Source organism: Pituophis catenifer, unplaced genomic scaffold (genome assembly GCF_029215685.1).
Source record: "Pituophis catenifer annectens isolate HBS135680 unplaced genomic scaffold, rPitCat1.0.hap2 SCAF_4, whole genome shotgun sequence".
Classification (NCBI taxonomy): domain Eukaryota; kingdom Metazoa; phylum Chordata; class Lepidosauria; order Squamata; family Colubridae; genus Pituophis; species Pituophis catenifer.
The window spans coordinates 37,727,455-37,748,413 of record NW_027256884.1 but is presented as its reverse complement, the minus strand read 5'-3'; the positions used below and the strand labels follow the sequence as shown (position 1 = coordinate 37,748,413).

General features: G+C 38.7%; 1 protein-coding gene across 1 annotated transcript in view; it reads right to left on the bottom strand.

Annotated features, from left to right (window-relative positions):
• Window positions 1–20,959, bottom strand: part of VWA3B (von Willebrand factor A domain containing 3B) — an 86,717-nt gene that overhangs the window by 10,018 nt on the left and 55,740 nt on the right. The window contains exons 19-26 of the mRNA XM_070943268.1: window positions 20,594–20,633; window positions 20,341–20,497; window positions 19,025–19,143; window positions 18,297–18,347; window positions 13,627–13,846; window positions 6,618–6,705; window positions 3,793–3,917; window positions 43–180 (exon numbers count right to left, since the gene is read on the bottom strand). Coding sequence (XP_070799369.1) covers window positions 43–180; window positions 3,793–3,917; window positions 6,618–6,705; window positions 13,627–13,846; window positions 18,297–18,347; window positions 19,025–19,143; window positions 20,341–20,497; window positions 20,594–20,633 — 938 coding nt within the window. The remainder of the gene's footprint in view (window positions 1–42; window positions 181–3,792; window positions 3,918–6,617; window positions 6,706–13,626; window positions 13,847–18,296; window positions 18,348–19,024; window positions 19,144–20,340; window positions 20,498–20,593; window positions 20,634–20,959) is intronic.

The following is a 20,959-nucleotide window of genomic DNA, read 5'->3' as shown; positions in this document are numbered from 1 at the left end:
TTGCCATTCCAGTCACATGTGGGTTGCTCATTGTCTGCTTACCTTTTTATTGTTGTATTTCAAAACTGTGTAGAGTTTATCATCTAAATCAGCTTTATTTGGTATTGCTATGACCACACCAGGGACATAATACTCTTCACCTGACGGCTTCCTTATTCTGGTGAATACATAATCTCCAACCTGTTGAATAATAATAAATATGAGCGGAACACACTTATCTGAAATGTAACTGTTTAAAGGTTTTAATGTATGGATTTGAAGGAAAACAAGAACTGAATAAGTGTATACAAAGATATATACAAATTTTTAGTTAAAAATATCAATCCATACCTGACTCTTCTCTGCAGTTAAATAGCAATAGCACTCACTGCTTCACAGTGCTTTACAATCCTCACTAAGTGGGGTCACTTTACAGAGTCAGCATATTGTCCCCAAAAATCTGATTCCTCATTTTACCAACCTCAGAAGACTGAGTCAATCTTGAGCCAGTCTCAGAACTGAACTCCTGGCAATGGGCAGAGTTAGCTTGCAATACTGCATTCTAACCACTGTACCACTATGGCTCTTAAATTCTCTTCCACCCCCCAAAAACGTAACATAAATGAACCTATGCTTTATCCACTAAAAAGTAAAAATTGATATATAGCCTTTGGTGCAAGCTTCAGTTGCAGCTCCATCTGATTTGTTTAATTACAGTATGTTCTGAACTGACAATGATCATGTCTCAATAACCTCTTATTTTGTCTACCACAATGTACTTTACAGGATTCTATCTTTGAAGACACAGACCTCAACTAATACAAAATGCTAAAACCCAATCAGCAAATGGCACCTACATCTATTCTCTGCGTTGTACTGAGGTTATCTGCACTGGATGCTAATTCTCTTCCGAACACATATCAAGGTCATGATACTCCCTCCCCGGTACCATATATACCATGCCATTAAAGTGGCATCTAGAGCACTTTCTTCAGGTATCCTTGATGGGAAATGCACTGACATAGTTATTATAGGACAAACAGATCTAGGTTGCAAAAATCCAGATTTAGTGAGGCCACTAAATGGCAGCAAATGTTTTTTTTTCTGCTCCTCTTAATTGCTGTCTAATGGTAGCGCTAGTTTTTTTTTTATTATGGTTCTTTCATTACAAAGTTCATTGATTTTGAGGTATATTAAGCATTGTGGAAGTTCAGTCTTGTCAACTATTTTTAACATGCATCTTTACACTTCTGGTGCCTTTTGATGCTGCTCCATATAAATATGTGGGTGTAATGATTTGTGATTTTTACAATTGAGTAGTTTTATGGGTTTTGTAACCTTTCATTTTCATGAGCCACCTAAGATTTTGCATAAAGATGAATGAATGAATGAATGAATGAATGAATGAATGAATGAATGAATGAATGAATACCATCAGAATGTAGAGTTTCCATCTTCATTTATAAAATATGGAAAGTAGAAATAAGACCAGGTATTTATTAGACTATAACCTCCATTGTAAAAGGATGTTTAGAATTCTGCATGGGACCCAAACTAGTTTCGGTGTTTTTGTTTTTGAAAATCAAGGGTCAATTTACTTTATAAACATACAATGCCAGATGTGGTACATCATGTTTTCTCACAGAACATTGCCCAACTCTGATACTTATCTGAAAATAAAAATGAATGTAATACGGCTCACTTCCAATTTGATACAGTGATCTGCATCTTGCAAAAGCTATGTGTACAAATTGAAAATGAACCACATCAAATCACAGATAAAGACTGTTGATCAACACTAGCCATTTAAAAAAAAATAATCTATTTAAATTTGCATGGAATTGCTGTTCCAGAAAAGCTATTTCCCTTTCAACTTTATAATAATTTTTATCAAACATTTGTGCTTTACAGCAACCCAAACAAAAACTACTCTTAGTTCCAGGGTGAAAATTGCAATGTCTATAGCAATTCCTTTTTCAAGATGATCAGCAAGGCAGAGTAGATTTGATCAAGTTGATCAAGACTGCAGAATGGGAGAAAAATAGGATAAATCTCTCTCCCATCGCTCACAGCCCAAATCTTGATCCCCGTCTACTCTAAAGACATTTACTCTTTTCGCATATGACTTATATAGTCATTATGAGTTATTACTGTATGGAATAATTAATGAAAAAATAAGTATTATACCTACATAAAAGATATCCCTTTCACTGAGTAAATTATGGAGAAATATTTCTTTTTAGGAAAGATAGCTGACTTTTCTAGACCTAGAAATAGATTAAAAGAAGGACTAAGGGTGACATGTACTGATCTACCAGGCTTTTAACTGCTTGCAGAGCTGTACCGACCTACCCATTTATTTTTGCAGGCACTGTCTACCCATTTATTTTTGCAGGCATCAGTCTACTCATGTATTTTTGCAGGCACTGGTCTACTCATTTGTTTTTTTTTAACACTGATCAGCTGTAGGACGGCTCTTTGAAGCCCTGCGGCAAGAGTTTGAACAGGTTTTTTCCCTCTAGCTATCATCTGGGACTCAGGAGGCAGCAATAGATTGGGGGTGGGGCCAAATTAAAGGTAAGAATAACGTGGGGGATGGGAGGGTGGGGGGGCAGAATTCGGTGATTCTGTGATCAGTGGTTCAGTGATGTTGTATTGTCACCGCTACCGGCTTGGCGGAACCGGGAGGAACCGGGAGGAACCCACCACTGGGTCAAACTATTTCCCAAAGCAGCAGGAAACAAGACAAGAAATAATGATGAAAACTGATCAAGGAGAGAACCAACCAAGAACTAAGGAAAAATTTCCTAATAGTGAGAACAATAAACCACTGGAACTGCTTGCCTTCAGAAGTTGTGGGTGTTTCATCAAAAAAAAAAGGGAGACTGGACAGCCACTTGTCTGGAATGGTATAGGGTTTCCTGCTTGAGCAGGGGTTGGATTAGAAGACCTCCAAGGTCCTTTCCAACTCTGTTATTCTGTTACTCTAGTCCAGGGGTGTCAAATTCAAGGCCTGTGGGCCAGATCCGGCCCTCGGGGTGGTTAGATCTGGCCCATGGGGCTGCCCTGGAAACAGCAAAGGACCGGCCCACAGTACCTCTGCCAGCAAAAACAGAGGTTGGGAGGGCCGCGCATGGCCCTCCCAAGCTCTGTTTTCGGTGGTGACAGTCTCCTACAGCCCTCTGCCAGTGAAAACGGAGCCCAGGCAGGCCGCACATGACACCCCCCTCCATTTTTGCTGGCAGAGGGCTGCAGCAGACCGTTGCCACCGAAAACAGAGCTTTGACAAGTGACGTTGAGCTGGCCATGCCCATCCCAGCCACGCCCCCCCATCCCCCCAAGGTCAAACACAACCCTGATGTGGCCCTCAATGAAATTGAGTTTGACACCCTGCTCTAGTCATTTTCACAGGAATGAGGAATTCTCTGGATCAAACTGGTCTTTTAGCATACAGCTACAGTAAACCAGCTGTTCTGATCTTGCATTCAGAGAGAATTTCCAAACATATTCAAATAAAAAGCATATTGCGTTAAAACAGGGGTCTCCAACCTTGGCAACTTTAAGACTTGTGGACTTCAACTCCCAGAATTCCTCAGCCAGTAAAACCTTTTAAAAGCCTTTAAAAAGCCCCATGCAGCCTAAACCTAAACGTATCTTGAGAAATAGCATGCTATTTACTTGCAATGGTGGCTGAGGAATTCTGGGAGTTGAAGTCCACAAGTCTTAAAGTTGCCAAGGTTGGAGACCCCTGCCTTAAAAAAGCACCATGCAGTCCAGACCTAAACTTATCTTGAGAAATAGCATGCTACTTACTTGCAAGGGTGGACAAGGTGTTGCACCGCCAATAAACAAAATGAACTTCAAGGGGACAATCTCAGTCTGCCCATTAACAAAATCAACAAGTGCATAAAATGATGTGATGCTCTTCACCACTGTTCCTGAAACAAAAACATGGTGGAAACACGCATAATTCAAATTGCATGCAGAATATTTATTTATTATTTATTTATTATTCATATTTCTATGCTGCCCACTCTCCAAGGACTCTGGGCGGCTTACACCAAAGGCAGTATACTAAATAGCATATTTTCCCCAACAATCTGGGTCCTCATTTTACCCGCCTCGGAAGGATGGAAGGCTGAGTCAACCTTGAGCCGGTGAGATTTGATCCACTGATCTGCTGAACTAGCAGTCAGCTGAAGTAGCTGCAGTACTGCACCCTAACCACTGCGCCACCTCGGCTCATTCAAATGCATCGTCACATTTCATCACCATTCTCTCCATTTAAAAGGAATTTAAGTAACAGAACTGAAAAAGTTCCCACCTAAAGAAAAAGCAAGAAAACTACTGTTTTGAAGATAATCCCACATTATCAAAAAAAGATAATGTGGGATTAAACAATATGATTTGTAGTTCAGTTGATTCAATGTGATAAATTATTTTTCTGGCCCTACCAACAATTGGTCTTTGAAGAGTGCTGAGATGAAGATTTTAAGCTGTTTGTTTATTAATCAAATTTAGAAATTGTCCATCTCCCTCACATTCTGGGTTGAGTACAAATAAAAGCCTAAAACATCTGGTATTCCCAGGCAGTCCCCCCATCCAAATACTAACCAACCGTGACCCTGCTTGGCTTCCAAAATCAGATGAAATCAGGGATTTCAGAATAGCATGATTGTTTAAGGAATTAAGGAGCTGGACTGAGGGAGCAAGTTCTCCCTTCAACCACTTATCTGACAAAACTCAAAAGGGTTATATGCATGTATCTATATGCATAATTCTCTATGATGGCAAAGAATCTTCTTGTTTGGAGTTGGGTGTTTTTAAATCTATATAAATACATACATTCCCTCATCTGAAATACCCTTGCAACATCTTTTCATGTTCATGCATAACATGTGATAGATGTTTGGCTGGCCCTTCTTCCAATTTCATATCCACAATTTATCAATGGCAAATAATTGAAAATATACTAATATGTATCACTCAGCCTTTATTACAGCCAACTCCTCCCAAGATTTACTAGAACTATATAAAAACATAGTTCATAAACTACAACCATTGCTAGTACATGACCGGAACTTCTCAGCTAAGAGACCTTGTATTGCCTCCAAACCATGGTTTGAAAAGGATTGTGTAGAAGCCAAGAAAGCTCTCACTTTGGCTTATAAAATGTACAAAAGCGAGACTGGCAATGGTAATAAAACAAGTCTTAAACAACTTATGACACTCAAAAAACAACTGATTGATCTTAAGAAGAGACATGACACAAGGTCCTCCTGGGAACAGAAGGCAGCAAAACAAAAGAACTCTTTTCTATTCTGGCATCTAATAGCTAGTCATTCTGACAGAATTCATACCCCATTAGACCTCCATATACCTCCTACAACCTTCATAATAATATACATATTCCCATTCTTTTTCCTGCCATACATCATTTTTTGTTTCTTCAGTTCTGAAAACCACAGCTGGATATTAAGCTTTATTCAATCAAGCAAAAATGTAAACCACTTGGATAACTTTATAAGGCTTCTAAAAACACAGGAGTATTTATTGAAGAAAGACAGGAAGCATAACCAACTATTGTAGTTCAAGACTAGCCCTGTGTAAAGATACAATTATCAAACACCCTTCTATTGTCTGACCTGCCACTTGACTACAGGTAGTACTCAATTTACAACCACAATTAAGACTAGAATTTCCACTAATGGAAACTAATCTTTTTTTTTTTTTTGCCAAAATTATTAAGCAAATCACTGCAGTTGTTAATGTGATCGTTAAGTGACTTTGCTTGTCGGAAGCCAGCTGGGAAGATCACATATGGCAATCACATGACTCTGGGATGCTATAATAGTTATAAATAAATACATGCTGGTTGCCAAGCACCTGGACTTCGATCACATGACCATGGGGATGCTGCAACAGTTGTAAGTGTTTGTACCAGTTTCACCAGTGCCATTGTAACTTTGAAGAATCGCTAAATGAATGATTGAAAACCAAGGACCATCTATATTTGTCTTATTTGAATGGGCTGGCCTGTCTTCCTCTGTCCTTTGTTTTTGAAATGGTTAGATTTGCTTTTTGTCTTTATTACCCACATGAGAACTCTAGCATTGTGGATGTTTTAAAAATACTTTAGACCGCGAACATATATCAAACACTCAGTTATTCATTAAAGCTGTGAGTCTGAAAAAAGTTGCCTTGGCATTAAAGAACCCACTTATGAAAGGTAACAGAAGTAGTGGCACATTTTGTCACATTTACAGGAAAATTTAGAAAATACAGGCTGCCTTGATACACATCTAAGAAGTGCTGCACTTGTGTCAAATGGGAAGCACATCTTCTGAAATTGTGTTCAAAGCAGGCAAATATATAATCATCCAAGCCTGTTCTTTCAAATCTTTATTGCTGTTAATAATTTTTTTGTGTGTTTAGATCTTAAAGAATTGCAGTAAATTCTGTTATGCGTACCTGGTTTCAGAAGTATTAGTTAGCTGAATGTTGGAACACTTGGTTAAATCATCCCTGTGCTACTAATTGTAACAGAATTTACAGGTGCCTATCAGATTTTGAGACTGAACTTTTTAATTTTTCAAATAAAATTCTACCCCAAATATATTCCTGTAGACAATATTTACCTGGGTAATAAAATCCTGTGCATTCTGATCTTGCAATGACATTCTGGCCTTTGAGATAATCGAATATTTTTGTTTTTGGTTTCTTTGCCTGTAGTTAATAAAAATGACTGTATTATATAGGGAACACCAGATATTTGCTCATTCTAATGTATCATAGCAGAATCAACATAAAACAAAGTACAGATATGCACAACACAATCAAGACTTAAACAGAATAAACTTTACAAAAATGTGGTCCTATATAATAACAATATTTGTAATGAACTGAAATACGGTGACTCAATAGTATAATTGTTATTGGTGGTTTTTTGAACAGTACAAATTACAGCAACTGAATTCCAAAGTAATGTCAATTTTTTGAAAAAGAAAACAAAATACAATATAATAGATAAATTAAATTTCTCTACTTTTCTACAGTATCAAAAAATAATAAAATGGGCTTTATAGAAAATGTGTCAATCAAGTTTTGAAAAATAAATTAAACTAAAGATATAAAGAATCTCTTTGTTTGATCATTGTATCTTCAGCAATATAAAGCCAACTCAAAGGCTGAGAGTTTTTGTTCAGCCAAAACTTAATTTGGTTTATGATCATCAGTCCAAAAGAACCTAATCATTTTTTTCATAATATTCCAGGCACAACAATTCCAAAGTTCTTCACAGACTTTGGAATAGACACATAAGAGATTTGCATTTTCAGTTCCTAAAGATGTCAGGTCATAAAGCTGGAAAAGAAACTTCCAATTTTGGCCTCAGATAGTCTTTGCCAACTAGATCATACAATATGATTAACATGACAGAATCATAATATTGGAAGGGGGAGTGGTGGGATTCAGCCAGATCGCACCCCTTCGGGAGAACCAGTTATTAACTTTCTGAGCAGCTTGGCAAACTGGTTGTTGGTAGAAATCATTAGGGCAAAGAACTGGTTGTTAAATTAATTGAATCCCACCACTGGGAAGGGGCCATTTAGGCTATCAAGTCTAACACTTGCTCTAACCAGGAAATTGTGAGTTCTGCTTTAGATATGAAAGCCGGTTGGGTGACTTTGGGCCAGTCATCCTCTCTCAGCCCAACCCACTTTACAGGGTTGTTGTTCTGGAGAAAATAGGAGGGCAAAGGAATATTAGGTACTGTATGTTTGTTGTTGTGAGTTACTTATGAAAATAATAAAAGTGGGATTAAAAAATCCTTTTAAAAATTTAGGTAGTATAAAACATGTCTTCTTCCCGAGGTAAACATAAAGTACATGAAAAATTTTGTATGTACTATATAAAATACAAAGTATTTTCTCTCTTTCTGTCTCTGTCTCTCTCCTTCCTGTTTTTGATCCCAAATTTGGCAATTACTGTATGGTTCATTTTCCCCAAATAAACTGATTTTAATTACTCAAATATGCCTTTCACTGAATTTCATTCAAAACTGAATTACATGTAGTCATTTTAAGAGCTTTCAAAATCCAGATTTGTAAAGCAATACAAATCTTTCACAATAATCTACTGCTATACTATAATGGTCATAATACAGCCTCACTTAGAGATTTATTTATGCAATTCTTTAATATATTTAATAATCCATATGAATAAAGCAATAAGTAAAGAGTTGGTCACAGAAGGCCATCAATAAAAGGCTTTGATTTCTCTTTGATAGATAATAAAGTTAGGGGTTCTTAAGAAAGTTATTCTGACATAAAAATATATTTTAATTATTTCACAGAAATTATCTTGGATTTGTTCATATAAATGAGCGATGATTAATGTCTGCTAGTCACATTTTTAAATAATTATTTTTCTGGGGAAAGAGAGCTTGTATGTTCACTTAGGAGGATGTAATCCAAAAAGCTAAAGCTTTTTATTCGTTCTTGAAGCAAAAATGAAATTTTGAATGCTGCCTACATTTCTGCCCTTCAGTTCTTAAGGCTTTAAAGATGCAGATTAACAGTTACTAAGGCTGATGTTCTGACTGGGCTGCTAATAAAGGTTGTCTCAGGATAAGTGATTGCTCTGTGTTAATCACATCATGTCTACAGCATATGTTGGCAGGTTTGGGTGGGGGTGGAGAAAAAGAGCCAGAATAAACCTATGAATTAGGGAAACTGATGAGTTGGTACAAATCAAGGTCAGAGCAAAATTATCATCTAATTTATCAATCTGATGTATCTGAAAAAAAGTATAGATCAAATCTTTAAGAAAGTTTGGAGAACAATAACCTTAATGCAGGGGCTCTCAAAAGTCAGATCATGAACCCTTCCAGACTTTGAGGAGGATAATTCAATTTGAGAGGCTTATCCAGTAAAGCAAGACTGTGAGGACCTTGCTGGTCTCTGAGCTTGGTGGTTTTCTTGCAGATGTTTCATTACTAAACTAGGTAACATCGTCATTGCACTGATGATGCCACCTAGCTTGGTAATGAAATGTCTGCAAGCAAATCGCCAAGCTCAGAGATCACCAAGGACCCCACAATTCAACCCTGAGCTATGAATATTGTCTTTTATTAAAGCTGAACTGCTGCCAGGTCTCATTTCCTTCTGCTTGAACAAGTGTTTGTCCAGGCAGAGCAGAAGGACTATATGGAAGGTTTCCGCCTATGCCTTCTCTGTCTGCTACAATTGTCCTATTTGCACCATCCTGCTTCCAAGAGCCAAGATGCACTTGCTTGCTTTTAGAATTATATTTGCAACCTTTCCTTCCACCAATTATAGATGTAAAGCTAGAAGGACATGCAGGATTGAATTTCTTGGCTATTCATTGCAGGAGAGGGGGAGACAGAAGAGTTTATGTTGATTGTGCCTGCACACGAGACTCTTAAATAAAACCCAAAGATACGAAAATGCTTGTATCTTATTTTTGGGCTGTTTACGGGTTGATCATTTCTGTACATAGCTATTAACATTGAAATCTTATGTAATCTTTAGAACAGATTATGGTAGATTAACATACGGCTTCCAACTGGAACAGAAAAAGCTAATTGAATAACAACAAAAAATAAAGCCCAAGCAAGTGAAAAGAAAGCTTTTCAGATTTTTTTTTTTTAAAGATAGAAGAAACACACAATTAGAAATCTCCCAGAAGTCTGGCTTTTTCCCGCTGATAAGCTTCCTACATTATGGTTGCCAAAGACCTTGTTAAAAAGTCTTTATTAGCATTTTAATAACCTTTCTTGCCAATAATTCCCATTTCTCTGACTGAATGTAATCCTTGAAAGGCAAGAGTTTTCATTTATCATCTGTCCATTTCAATTAAAGATTACATCAGTCAATCAAAAAAAAAAGCATCCGTTCCTAGCCAAGTAAAAGGTGCCCATTTCCTTGAAATGAATATTTAAAGTAATCTGATAGCTAAATAAAGATGTTTCATGTCCCTTGCACCCCAAATGTAATGATTTAGAAAATCAACATATCTCTATTTTATTTGGAAAAACCCAAGAGTACTTCCATTATGCAGATAAAATCAGCAATTTTACCATTTTAACAAAGGTTAAGAATTCAACAAATTTATTCAGTTGTTCATTCATTGACAGGGTTTCTAGGCCTCTCTACTCAGACTATCTCTGAGGGAATTAGTTTCTCAAATTCTTACCTTAGCAGGCACCTTCTGAATAAAAAGCTTGCCCGATACTCAGTGTTTGGATCAGGGGTGGATTCTAAATTTTTTTACTACCGGCTCTGGGGGTGTGGCTTATTTTGTGGGTGTGGCTTGATGGTCATGTGACAATTCTTTAGGATTTAGGAGAGGTACTGGTCTACCAAGCTTTTAACTGCTTGCAGAGCTGTACTGGTCTACTCATTTGTTTTTGGAGGCACTGGTCTACCCATTTATTTTTGCAGGCACCAGTCTACTCATTTATTTTTGCAGGCACCGGTCTACTCATTTGTTTTCTTTTAACACTGATCAGCTGTAGGCTTTGAAGCACCACGGCAAGAATTTAAATAGTTTTTTTCCCTCTAGCCAATCAGCTGGGACTCAGGAGGCAGCAACAGATTAAGTTTAGGTTTAGGTTTATTTGGATTTATATACCGCCCTTCTCCCGAAGGACTCAGGACGGTGAAGAGCCAAAGATAAAACACATACAATATAAAATTTAAAAACAATTTAAAACATATTAAACAAATTTGGATCATACTAATTAAAACACCCCTTTTTAAAAAAAACAAATTAAAATTAAGCAATTAAAAAGAATTAGGCCAGCCCAACTTATTGGAATGAAAATGTCTTGAGGGCACAGCAGAAAGTGCGTAAATCCGGGATCCTCCATATCTCATTCCAAAGGGCAGGTGCCCCCACAGAGAAGGCTCTACCCCTCGGGGCTGCCAGTCGACGCTGTTTGACTGACGGCACTCTGAGGAGCCCTTCTCTGTGGGAGCGTACTGTCCGGTGAGAGGATACCGGTGGCAGAAGGCAGTCTCGTAGGTACCCAGGTCCTAAGCCATGGAGCACTCTAAAGGTGGTAACCAATACCTTGAAGCGCACCCGGAAGACCACCGGGAACCAGTGCAGCTCGCGCAGGAGAGGTGTTACATGGGAATGCTATGTCGCTCCCATAACCACCTGCGCGGCCGCATTCTAGACCAGCTGGAGCCTCCGGGTGCTCCTCAAGGGGAGCCCCATGTAGAAAGCATTACAGTAGTCCAGGCGGGAAGTGATGAGGGCATGAGTGACCATGCATAAGGAGTTCCGATCCAGAAAGGGATGCAACTGGCGAATCAGGTGAACCTGATAGATAGTCCTCCTGGCCACAGCCGTCAGATGTTCTTCTAAAGACAGCCATGTATCCAGGAGGACACCCAAGTTGCGAACTCTCCGTGGGGGCCAATGACTCACCCCCAATAGTCAGTGATGGCACCAACTGGCTATATCGGGATGCCGAAAACCACAGCCACCTGGTCTTGGACGGGTTGAGCCTGAGTCTGTTTCTCCCCATCCAGATCCGCACAGCCTCTAGGCACCGGGACATCACTTCAAGGGCATCATTGGGGTGGAGATGTACAGCTGAGTGTCATCAGCGTACTGGTGGTACTTCACCCCGAAACCACGGATGATCTCACCGTGGCTTCACATAAATGTTGAACAGAAGGGGCGAGAGGACTGACCCTTGTGGCACCCTGCACACAAGGTGCTTTGGGGTCGACCTCTGCCCCCCTGCAAACACAGACTGTGACTGGTCAGAGAGAAAGGAGGAGAACCACGGCAACATGGTGCCCCCCCCAACTCTTCCAACCGGCGCAGCATGATACCATGGTCGATGGTATCAAAAGCCGTTGAGAGGTCTAATAGGACCAGGACAGAGGAACAGCCCCTGTCCTGAGCCCTCCAGAGATCATCAACCAACGCGACTAATGCCGTTTCCGTGCTGCACCCAGGCCTGAAGCCCGACTGGAATGGATCTAGATAAACCATTTCATCCAGGTACTGGGGAAGCTGTCGCGCCACCACTCTCTCAGCAACCTTCACCACAAAGCGAAGGTTGGAGACTGGACGATAATTTACTAACACTGCTGGGTCCAGAGAAGGCTTCTTAAGGAGAGGCCTCACCACCGCCTCTTTCAAGACGGCGGGAAAGTCACCCTCACTCAGTGAAGCATTAATAATCCCCTGGACCCAGCCTCGTGTAACCTCCCGAGAAGCCAGCACCAACCAGGACGGACACGGGTCCAATAAACATGTGGCCGCGCTAAGTCTACCAGAATCCTGTCCACGTCTCCGGGAGTCACAGGGTCAAACTCCTCCCATATAATATTCTCAAGCTCTGCCTCCATCACCCCTCCCGAATCTACCTAGTCAGAGTCCAAGTCTTCCCGAATTTGAGCAATTTTGTCATACAGATACTTCACAGATTGGGGGTGGGGACAAATAAAAGGTAAGAATAATGCAGGGGGCCAGGGGGAACAGAACCGGTTTCCTAATACTGTTATAAAGCAGTTTTTGATCATTCCTGGAGAAGCCAATAGCATTCTAAAACAAATGCATAATCTTGATATCTGTTAAGTCACAGCAAGTCATGGAACTGAACTAGATTGCTGGTTCTGGTCAAAGATCTTCATGGAGATTCTGATGGGGAAGTGTACTTTTGTTGGTCCTATAAGATCTTCCAATGGCATTCAACACCATTTACTTAGCCATCTTGCTTGATCATCCAGAAGAGGGAATTATGGCATGATAATTGCACTCCAACTAGAGTAGGTAATGTTAGTCTATAGTTATGGGGAGCGGGACCCCAAAGTTGTTGTTGCTCCAGTGTGGAGTCCCACAAGCTTTGGAACCCTTGCATATTTTATTTAGCACATATATGGGTTCCCTGAGAGAGATCATCCATTGGTCTGGAGTAAAATGTCATCAGTATCCTGATGATATTTAAGCATGCATTGCCAGGATGAATTGGAAACACTGTGGAAAACCTGAACCAAGTTGATTTGAGCATAATCAACTCAGATATTATCCTTCCCCTTTCAAATGGATCAAAACAATTTTATTTTGTCAAGGTTTAACATTGAATGTTTCGTGATGTCTAATGTGGACATTTGTGATCACAATTATTACCTGATGCTATTACCCTGTAGTTAACTACCCAACATCTCCAAATTGGTTGAGCTACAGAAACTGTCAATAAAATTAAAACAATCCGTATATTTTTTTAGTGCTTGTTGCATCATTTCAGTACACATACAGTTCAAAAAATAAATCTATTTTGACTCTTCCACACTGCAACATGTTAGAAATATTTGAAAACTAATGTTCAAAATCACACATTCTACACATTTGGCTACTATTGCAGTGTTTTTCAAACTTGGCAATTTGTAAATGTGTGGACCAATTCCCAGAATTCCAGCATGAGAATTCTGAGAATTGAAGTCGACACATCTTCAAGCTTCCCAGGTTAAGAAATACTGGTTGCTATTGTAAACTGTTTTTGTCTATGGAGTCTTGTTTCTATTTCTTCATTCTTCTTTCATTTACAGAAGCTGCATTGGAAATTTCTTCAAAAGACAATTATAAATAATAGCAACTACCAACCTCTTTAGTGGGACAGATGTGGAGTGGGCAAATTCTCTGGGGTTCCTCTTTGGATGCTATTTGAAGATCAGAAGCCTGCTGCAGGTATGTTAATGCTGTTAGAATCTCATCTTCCAACATCAGAAGGTCCTGATTGGCAACAGGCCAATTTGCATTGGCTAAGGCTACGAGTAAAGATTCTTTACAGTCCACATAGGACACTGGCTCAGTCTGTCCAAATCTAGTAACAAAGATTATGTCTTAACAAAGGTTATACATTATTATTTATATATATTATGCTACTAGCATTCCAAAATCAATTATATATATTAACTGTATCAAGTGTGTTCTTTACTGAGAGGAGAGCATCTGTTGGTTAAAGGATTCCTATTGTTTCCATGCTCACCTTTTCTTGCATTTGCTCCAGATAATTCAGAACATTCTAGGGCTCTCACCATAGCTCCATTGCTATGCTTCCTTTCCAACCCAGAATTGGAAAAAAATCACCATGGCATAAATCATACTACTCCACAAAGTGCTATCAGTATGCATTTGAAATGGGAGCAGAATAACAGAATAACAGAGTTGGAAGGGACCTTAGAGGTCATCTAGTCCAACCTCCTGCACAGGCAGGAAACCCTATGGCATTTCAGACAAATGGTTGTCCAAGTCTAAAAACTTCCAGTGTTGGAGCACCCACAACTTCTGGAAGCAAGTTGTTCCACTGCTTAATTATTCTAACTGTCAGGAATTTTTTCCTTAGTTCTAAGTTGCTTCTCCTCTTGATTCGTTTCCACCCATAGCTTCTTGTTCTACCCTCAGATGCTTTGGAGAATAGGTTGACTCTCTTTTCTTTATGGCAACCCCTTAGATAGGAACATTGCTATCATGTCACTCCTAGTCCTTCTTTTCATTAAACTAAACATACACAATTCCAGCAACTGTTCTTTATGTTTTAGCCTCTGGTCCCCTAAACATCTTTGTTGCTCTTCTCTGTACTCTTTCTAGTGTCTCAATATCGTTTTTACATTGTGGTGATCAAAACCGGATGCAGTATTCCAAGTATGGTTTTACCAAGGCATTATAGAGTGGCATTAACACTTCACATGATCTTGATTCTAGCATGCTGTTCTGCTGTCCATGTAGCTCTTCCATGTAAGAACAATTGATGATCTTCCCTGACTCAAGTGAGGTCATCAACAATGTAAGAACCTGCACCAACTGCCAAACATCAAATGTGTAGCAGAGTGGTGTTTGTAAGGCCCAATCTCTCCAGCCAATCTTTTTCTTTTTTTATTCTTTTTCCAAGGACTGCTGACCTAGATGACAGCTAACAATTCATCTCTGCTAATGGCTACCTAGATTTGTGCAGTCCTGATGCAGCTACTGCCTAAGTATTTTTGAGGTCAAGTGCATTTCTGTATTTTCTCCAAAATGATTACTGACTTGTTGACCAGTTGACCTATCAACCACCAGGTGACAATGAAAAGTTACAATGTGGGTTCCATCTATTAGTTCTCCAAATTTATGCAGCTGAGTATAGCCAGGAGAAAAGTCTTGACAAACTGGAATCTGAGAAATCACTTTAATGATTCTGTTGTTACACTAGCTGATCATTCAAAAGAATAGAAATAAAAATGTCAAAGCTGTATCTGCATCAGGTTACATGTATGGTGGACCTGCCCTGAGAAGAAGAATTGATAAGCAGCCACTGAAGACAGAATTCCCTAATGAGTAACAGAAGCATAAGAGTTACGTTCTTGGCTACTCAATTTCGGGACTTCACAGCCTCTACTTGTATTAGCTTTTAAAAAGATGGAAAGAGAAAAGACTGTGGATACTGAGGTTCTAGTCTTCTCACAGTCAAGAGAAGCCTGCGTAGTAGATGTCAGATTCAGGGACCAACAGAAGAGACAGACCTTCCTGAACAATTTCAGTCAAGCTCATTGTGATGAAGAGAAAACACCACCCTCTTTGTAAGTAAGCTACAGCTCCTGACTTTAAATGCATGCAGATTCAGGGCTAGCAAAGCTAAAGATTGCTCTGTTGAAAGGAAAGGTGTGTGTGGGGGGGGGTTACATATAAAGGTGGTGTGAGACAGCAAATAGCAAAGAATAAGTTTGCAGAGGAAGCAGCTGTTGGTATTACCCTTCTCAAGGTCAGTATGAACAGACTCCCTCACCATTTAATTTGAGAAATTACTTTTGAGTTCTTGGTTTGGACTGTGACGCTTCAAAGAGTCTAAAGATCATTAAAAACAATATGGACATCTGAGGCCTCACTCTGGCCTCACTGTTTACTTCCATTGATATGTATGGCAGGTCCCCAAGAACTAGGGGCTTGTGGTCATTGTCCCTACATATAAAAAAGGGAGAAGATGATCCTGCTAATTATAAAGCAATCAACCTCCTCAAAGCAATCAGGAAATTCTGTGGAAGACACCTGTCATGGAAATTCCCGGGCTGGCTGAAACAAGAAAACTTAACTGTAGAGGAGCAAGATGGGCTTTAGGAAGGCTGATCCACCACTGATTAATGCCTACTATTCCATCAACTCATTGAAAAATATTTTTCCTGCAACACAACCTCCCTTTATACAGTACCATTTTCATAGACTTCAAGGCATTATTTCCCATTTATTTGTACCTATTATCTCGTACATGTTTGACAAACTAAATAAATAAATAAATAAAATTATTTGATTCCATATCCTTAGCTAAATTGTGGAAAAACTGGAGGCTACCTTAATTGACTAAAATCTACTTTAAAACATAAGGGACCTCACTCAAGAATTAAATAAGAGCTAACCATCCAGGGCCATCTCACTAGTGTCATTAAAACTGAGAAAGACATCAAGCAAGGATGCATACTGGCCACTCTTTTTCAAATTCTATATTAACTCTATATTAACTCCATGATGGACCATCTCCATAACTCAAACATTCACTCCCCAAACTTTTCTGCATCCTATACCATTCAGCTGATGTAGCAACATTTTCAAGAAAAATCTATTGGCCTTAAAAGAGCATGGAAAACAGAAACACAGTATTGCAAAGACAACCAGGTAGAACTCAATCATTAAAAAAATTAAAATCATGGCATTTAAGGCCCAAGGCCACTCTTACATCAGAGCTGACTTTATTTTATTTATTTTATTTTATTTTATTTATTTATTTGTCAAATACATATAAGATAACAGGTATAAGTATAAACATGATTATGGATACAGGATAAGGACACGAATAAATGGGGACAGTAAGACAGGGACGGTAGGCACATTTGTGCACTTATGCACGCCCCTTACAGACCTCTTAGGAATGGGGTGAGGTCAACAGTAGACAGTCTAAGGTTAAAGTTATCGGGGTTTGGGGAAGTAACCACAGAGTCAGGTAGTGCATTCCAGGCATTGACCCCTCTGTTGGTGAAGTCATATTTTCTGCAATCAAGTTTGGAGCGGTTTACCTTAAGTTTGTATCTATTGTGTGCTCGTGTATTATTGCGGTTGAAGCTGAAGTAGTCACTGACAGGTAGAACATTGTAGCAGATAATTTTGGGTACTACGCATAGGTCATATTGAAGGTGGCATAGTTCTAAATTGTCTAATCCCAAGATTTCAAGCCTGGTGGCATAAGGTATTCTATTGTGAGCAGAGGAGTGGAGTACGCTTCTCGTGAAATATCTCTAGACTCGCTGAATTGTATTAATGTCCGATATACAGTGCAGGTTCCAGGCAAATGAGCTGTATTCGAGAATTGGTCTAGCAAAGATTTTGTATGCCCTAGTTTGCAGTACAATATTACCAGAGAAGAAGCTTTGCAAGATTAGGTTAACAACTCTTAATGCCTTTTTGGCAATGTTGTTGCAGTGAGCTCTGGCACTTAGATCATTTGAGATAAGTACTCCAAGGTCCTTGACAGAGTGAGGGTCGTCTATGAGGTCATATCCATCCAGCTTGTATTTGATGTTCTGATTTCTTTTGCCAATGTGTAAGATAGAGCATTTGTTGGTTGATATTTGGAGTTGCCAATTGTTTGACCATTCTGACACATAGTCAAGGTCTCTTTGTAGGCTAGGAGCATTATCGGTGGTGTTGAATTGTGTTGAACTTTGAGATTAAAAAGATCTGAAGGGTACCAAATGCATTTTCTTGCTTTGTCCTACATAGAAATCTGTTGGTTGATTCATTGCATTCATTCATACAGAACTACCACAACTAGAATGACATAAGCAACCAATGAGGTTCCATTTGATCCCATTAGCTTACTGTCATTGGGTAGTTTGCAGTGTGAGCACAGAATGACAAGCTCCTGCTTTTTATTTTATATTATAATTAATCAATGGCACTTAAAGTTAATTTATTAAGTATCTATACAAACCTATTATGTTTTCAAGGAAGGTTGAATGCACTTCTATTGAGATGAGTTAGAAAAAAAGTTTTTCCCCAGTTCAGGAGAAACATCAAGTGATGGTTTCCATGCATTAAAACAACAATAATTCATAAAGTACCAGAGATACAATTTCCATATAATTCTCATCCCCCAATCCAATATGAATGTAGGAAGTGCTGAAGATATTCAAAAGTACTTAATACCTATAGTGTGTTCTAAATAAGGTAACTGTTAGCAACATCCACCCCGTTAACACTTTTAACATATTAACATCTGATAAAGGAAACAGAATGTGGTATCTTACTTCTCTTTTTCCTTCTGTGGTAATGCTTTCCAAACAATTTGATCAAGGCGCCTATAAAGGTAAATGAGACAATCTTTCAGAGCGCAACCCACTTGTTCAAAGGCAATGAATAAACTAAAAGAATGAGCTTATGAATTTCAGTATGCATGGAAGTGTGTCCTCTTTGTGCCTGGCAATGGCTTTCCATTGACTGAGGTCTTCCATCATCCAACTGTTTAACAGGAGCGTCAAGGATTACCTTTTTAACTCTTAGGCCTGTCCTAGACAAATCTACCTCAAGAAAATTCACATTTGATGTGGACTGTGGTCTTCAAAAACTCACAGGAAAATAAAAACATTGGTCCTTCAGAAATCGCAAAACTCTTTTGGTTTTGCTAAACAACTCACAAAGCTGCCTCTCTCAAAAATATTTTGCTAAAAAAAGAACCCCACTAGATTCATAATAGTACAACAGAGCCACAACAAACATTAATCTGATATCCAAATATCTGTCAGAAATGAAGAAATTGTATGTAGGTACTTCCTCTTTCTAGGTGTGGGAATTGTCTTGATCAATCAATATTTACAAACAACAACCAGCAACCAGTCAAAAGATTCCGGTCAGTGTAGAACAGAACATTAAAATAAACTACTCTTCAATAATAATCATTCACCCATAAAAGCCCATCAATCTTGAGTTCTCATGCTAGAAAAACATCCAGTAGGTTAAATCCTATAATCAGACTTGCCTTTCATACACTTTTATTGCTTCTTGCACCTTCTTTCTGTAGGCTTCAAGATCTACTGCTTGAGGATTAAGCAGGGTGACACATTTCTTATCACTGCTCACATGGGCGAAAGGGAATATCTGTAGCATAATACAACAAAACATTTATTCCTATATCTAAAAACCTTGGAATCTAATCTCCCTGCTTTCCCATGTAATCTAACATTTATTAAGACTCTTTTGGATATTACACTCTCCTCTTTAACAAAATTCTTAGTACAATTTAAAATGACATTAAAAGCCTGACAACCGCTAAACGTAATTCATATTAATAACTAATAAAACTGACCAAGCACCGTAAAGGGAAAGACCCATTTTATTTAATAAAAAAAAAAAAAGGCAACACACATTTGCCTGGTATTCATGTAGCAACTAAATGAGCATCAGGTAAGTTGATGTAAGCAGTAGCCTAATTGGAGTAACAATAAAATATAAATTACTATCTCAAATTACAAAGCAGTTAAAGAACATTGACAAAAAAAAAAAGAATGTAATAAAACTGTTGCAAATCTCGTAACAGCATTTACTAGTTTTATTGTTAGTTTAAATTGAGACTGCGTGGTTGCTATTATTGCTATTTAAAGCTCTCAGAGATCATTACACATTTAATGAAGCATTTTCTAGCTAGCTTATTACATGCAAAGGCAGAATGCCATTTGTGGCCACCATTTTTAACGTTCAGTGCTGTACACTGCTACCCACATAATGCAGGCACCACCATCTCTCCCTGTTGCATTCTTCTGAAACTTGTGTTCACCATTTCACCATTTACCTTCTTAATCTGTGGTGGCACAGTGGTTAGAATGCAGTATTGCAGGCTAATTCTGCCGACTGCCAGCAGTTCAATCCTGACTGGCTCAAGGTTGACTTAGCCTTGCATCCTTCTGAGGTTGATAAAATGAGGACCCAGATTGTTGGGGGCAATATGCTGATCTGTAAACCGCTTAGACTTAGAGAGCGCTGTAAAGCACTATGAAGCAGTACATAAGTCTAAGTTCTTTTGCTATTGCTACTCTTGTCAATCAACCACTATATTACTATCTTCTTCGGAACGGCATACCGTTAATCTGGAGAAACCAAAAAGGTGGTCCCAAGCATAATAACCTCACAACATAGGCAGCATTTATAAAAAAAATATTCCTAGATTCTCCTAAGTGTGCTACGTTCCGCCACAATTAAAATGAAAGAATAGACAGTGCAGATCTGATTGCAGTCTGTGACTAGAATAATAGAGAATATAATGTTTTAAAAGCAGCAAAAAAAAGCACAAAGACTTACATCATCAAATACTTTGGAAACGACATGTTTATCTAAAATTGGAACATAAGTAGTTGTACGAGAAACTGCTGTTGGGGATAAGGCATCCATTATGGTAAGTCTCTTAGCAGCCAAACCGTGAATCTTTAGCCATTGAGCTGAAGGGATATCCAAAGATCTTTTTAAAAGAGAGAATGAAAGACACATCATGACCAACCCAATGGTTTATTCTCAAAAGAAGGAACCTATTCTTTTTTATTGCATATATACTTACTCGTCCTTTATCTTTTGTTCAAGTTTTGGGCTCTTCTGTTCTGTAGGGGAAATTTTAAAAAATGTTTTATAGTGTCAATGTTGTTTACTTGGATGATCAAACATTCGAGTTCAGCAAAATAAAATCTGGGCTAGGAGATTAAATGGAAAAGAATTGAAAGCAAGTTTAATAGGTGAGAAAACTACAGTGTGTGAAAGCTGGACTACCATTTAGGCAGCCACACCAACAATGTTCAGGGGAACAAACTAGGAGAAACCAAGATGCATGGTCAGGTCAAAGGAAGTAAGTCAACTATTGGAGCGTGCAGAGGTATCACACAATAAGACATCAACATTAAAAGAGAACATAGGATTAAAATATGACATT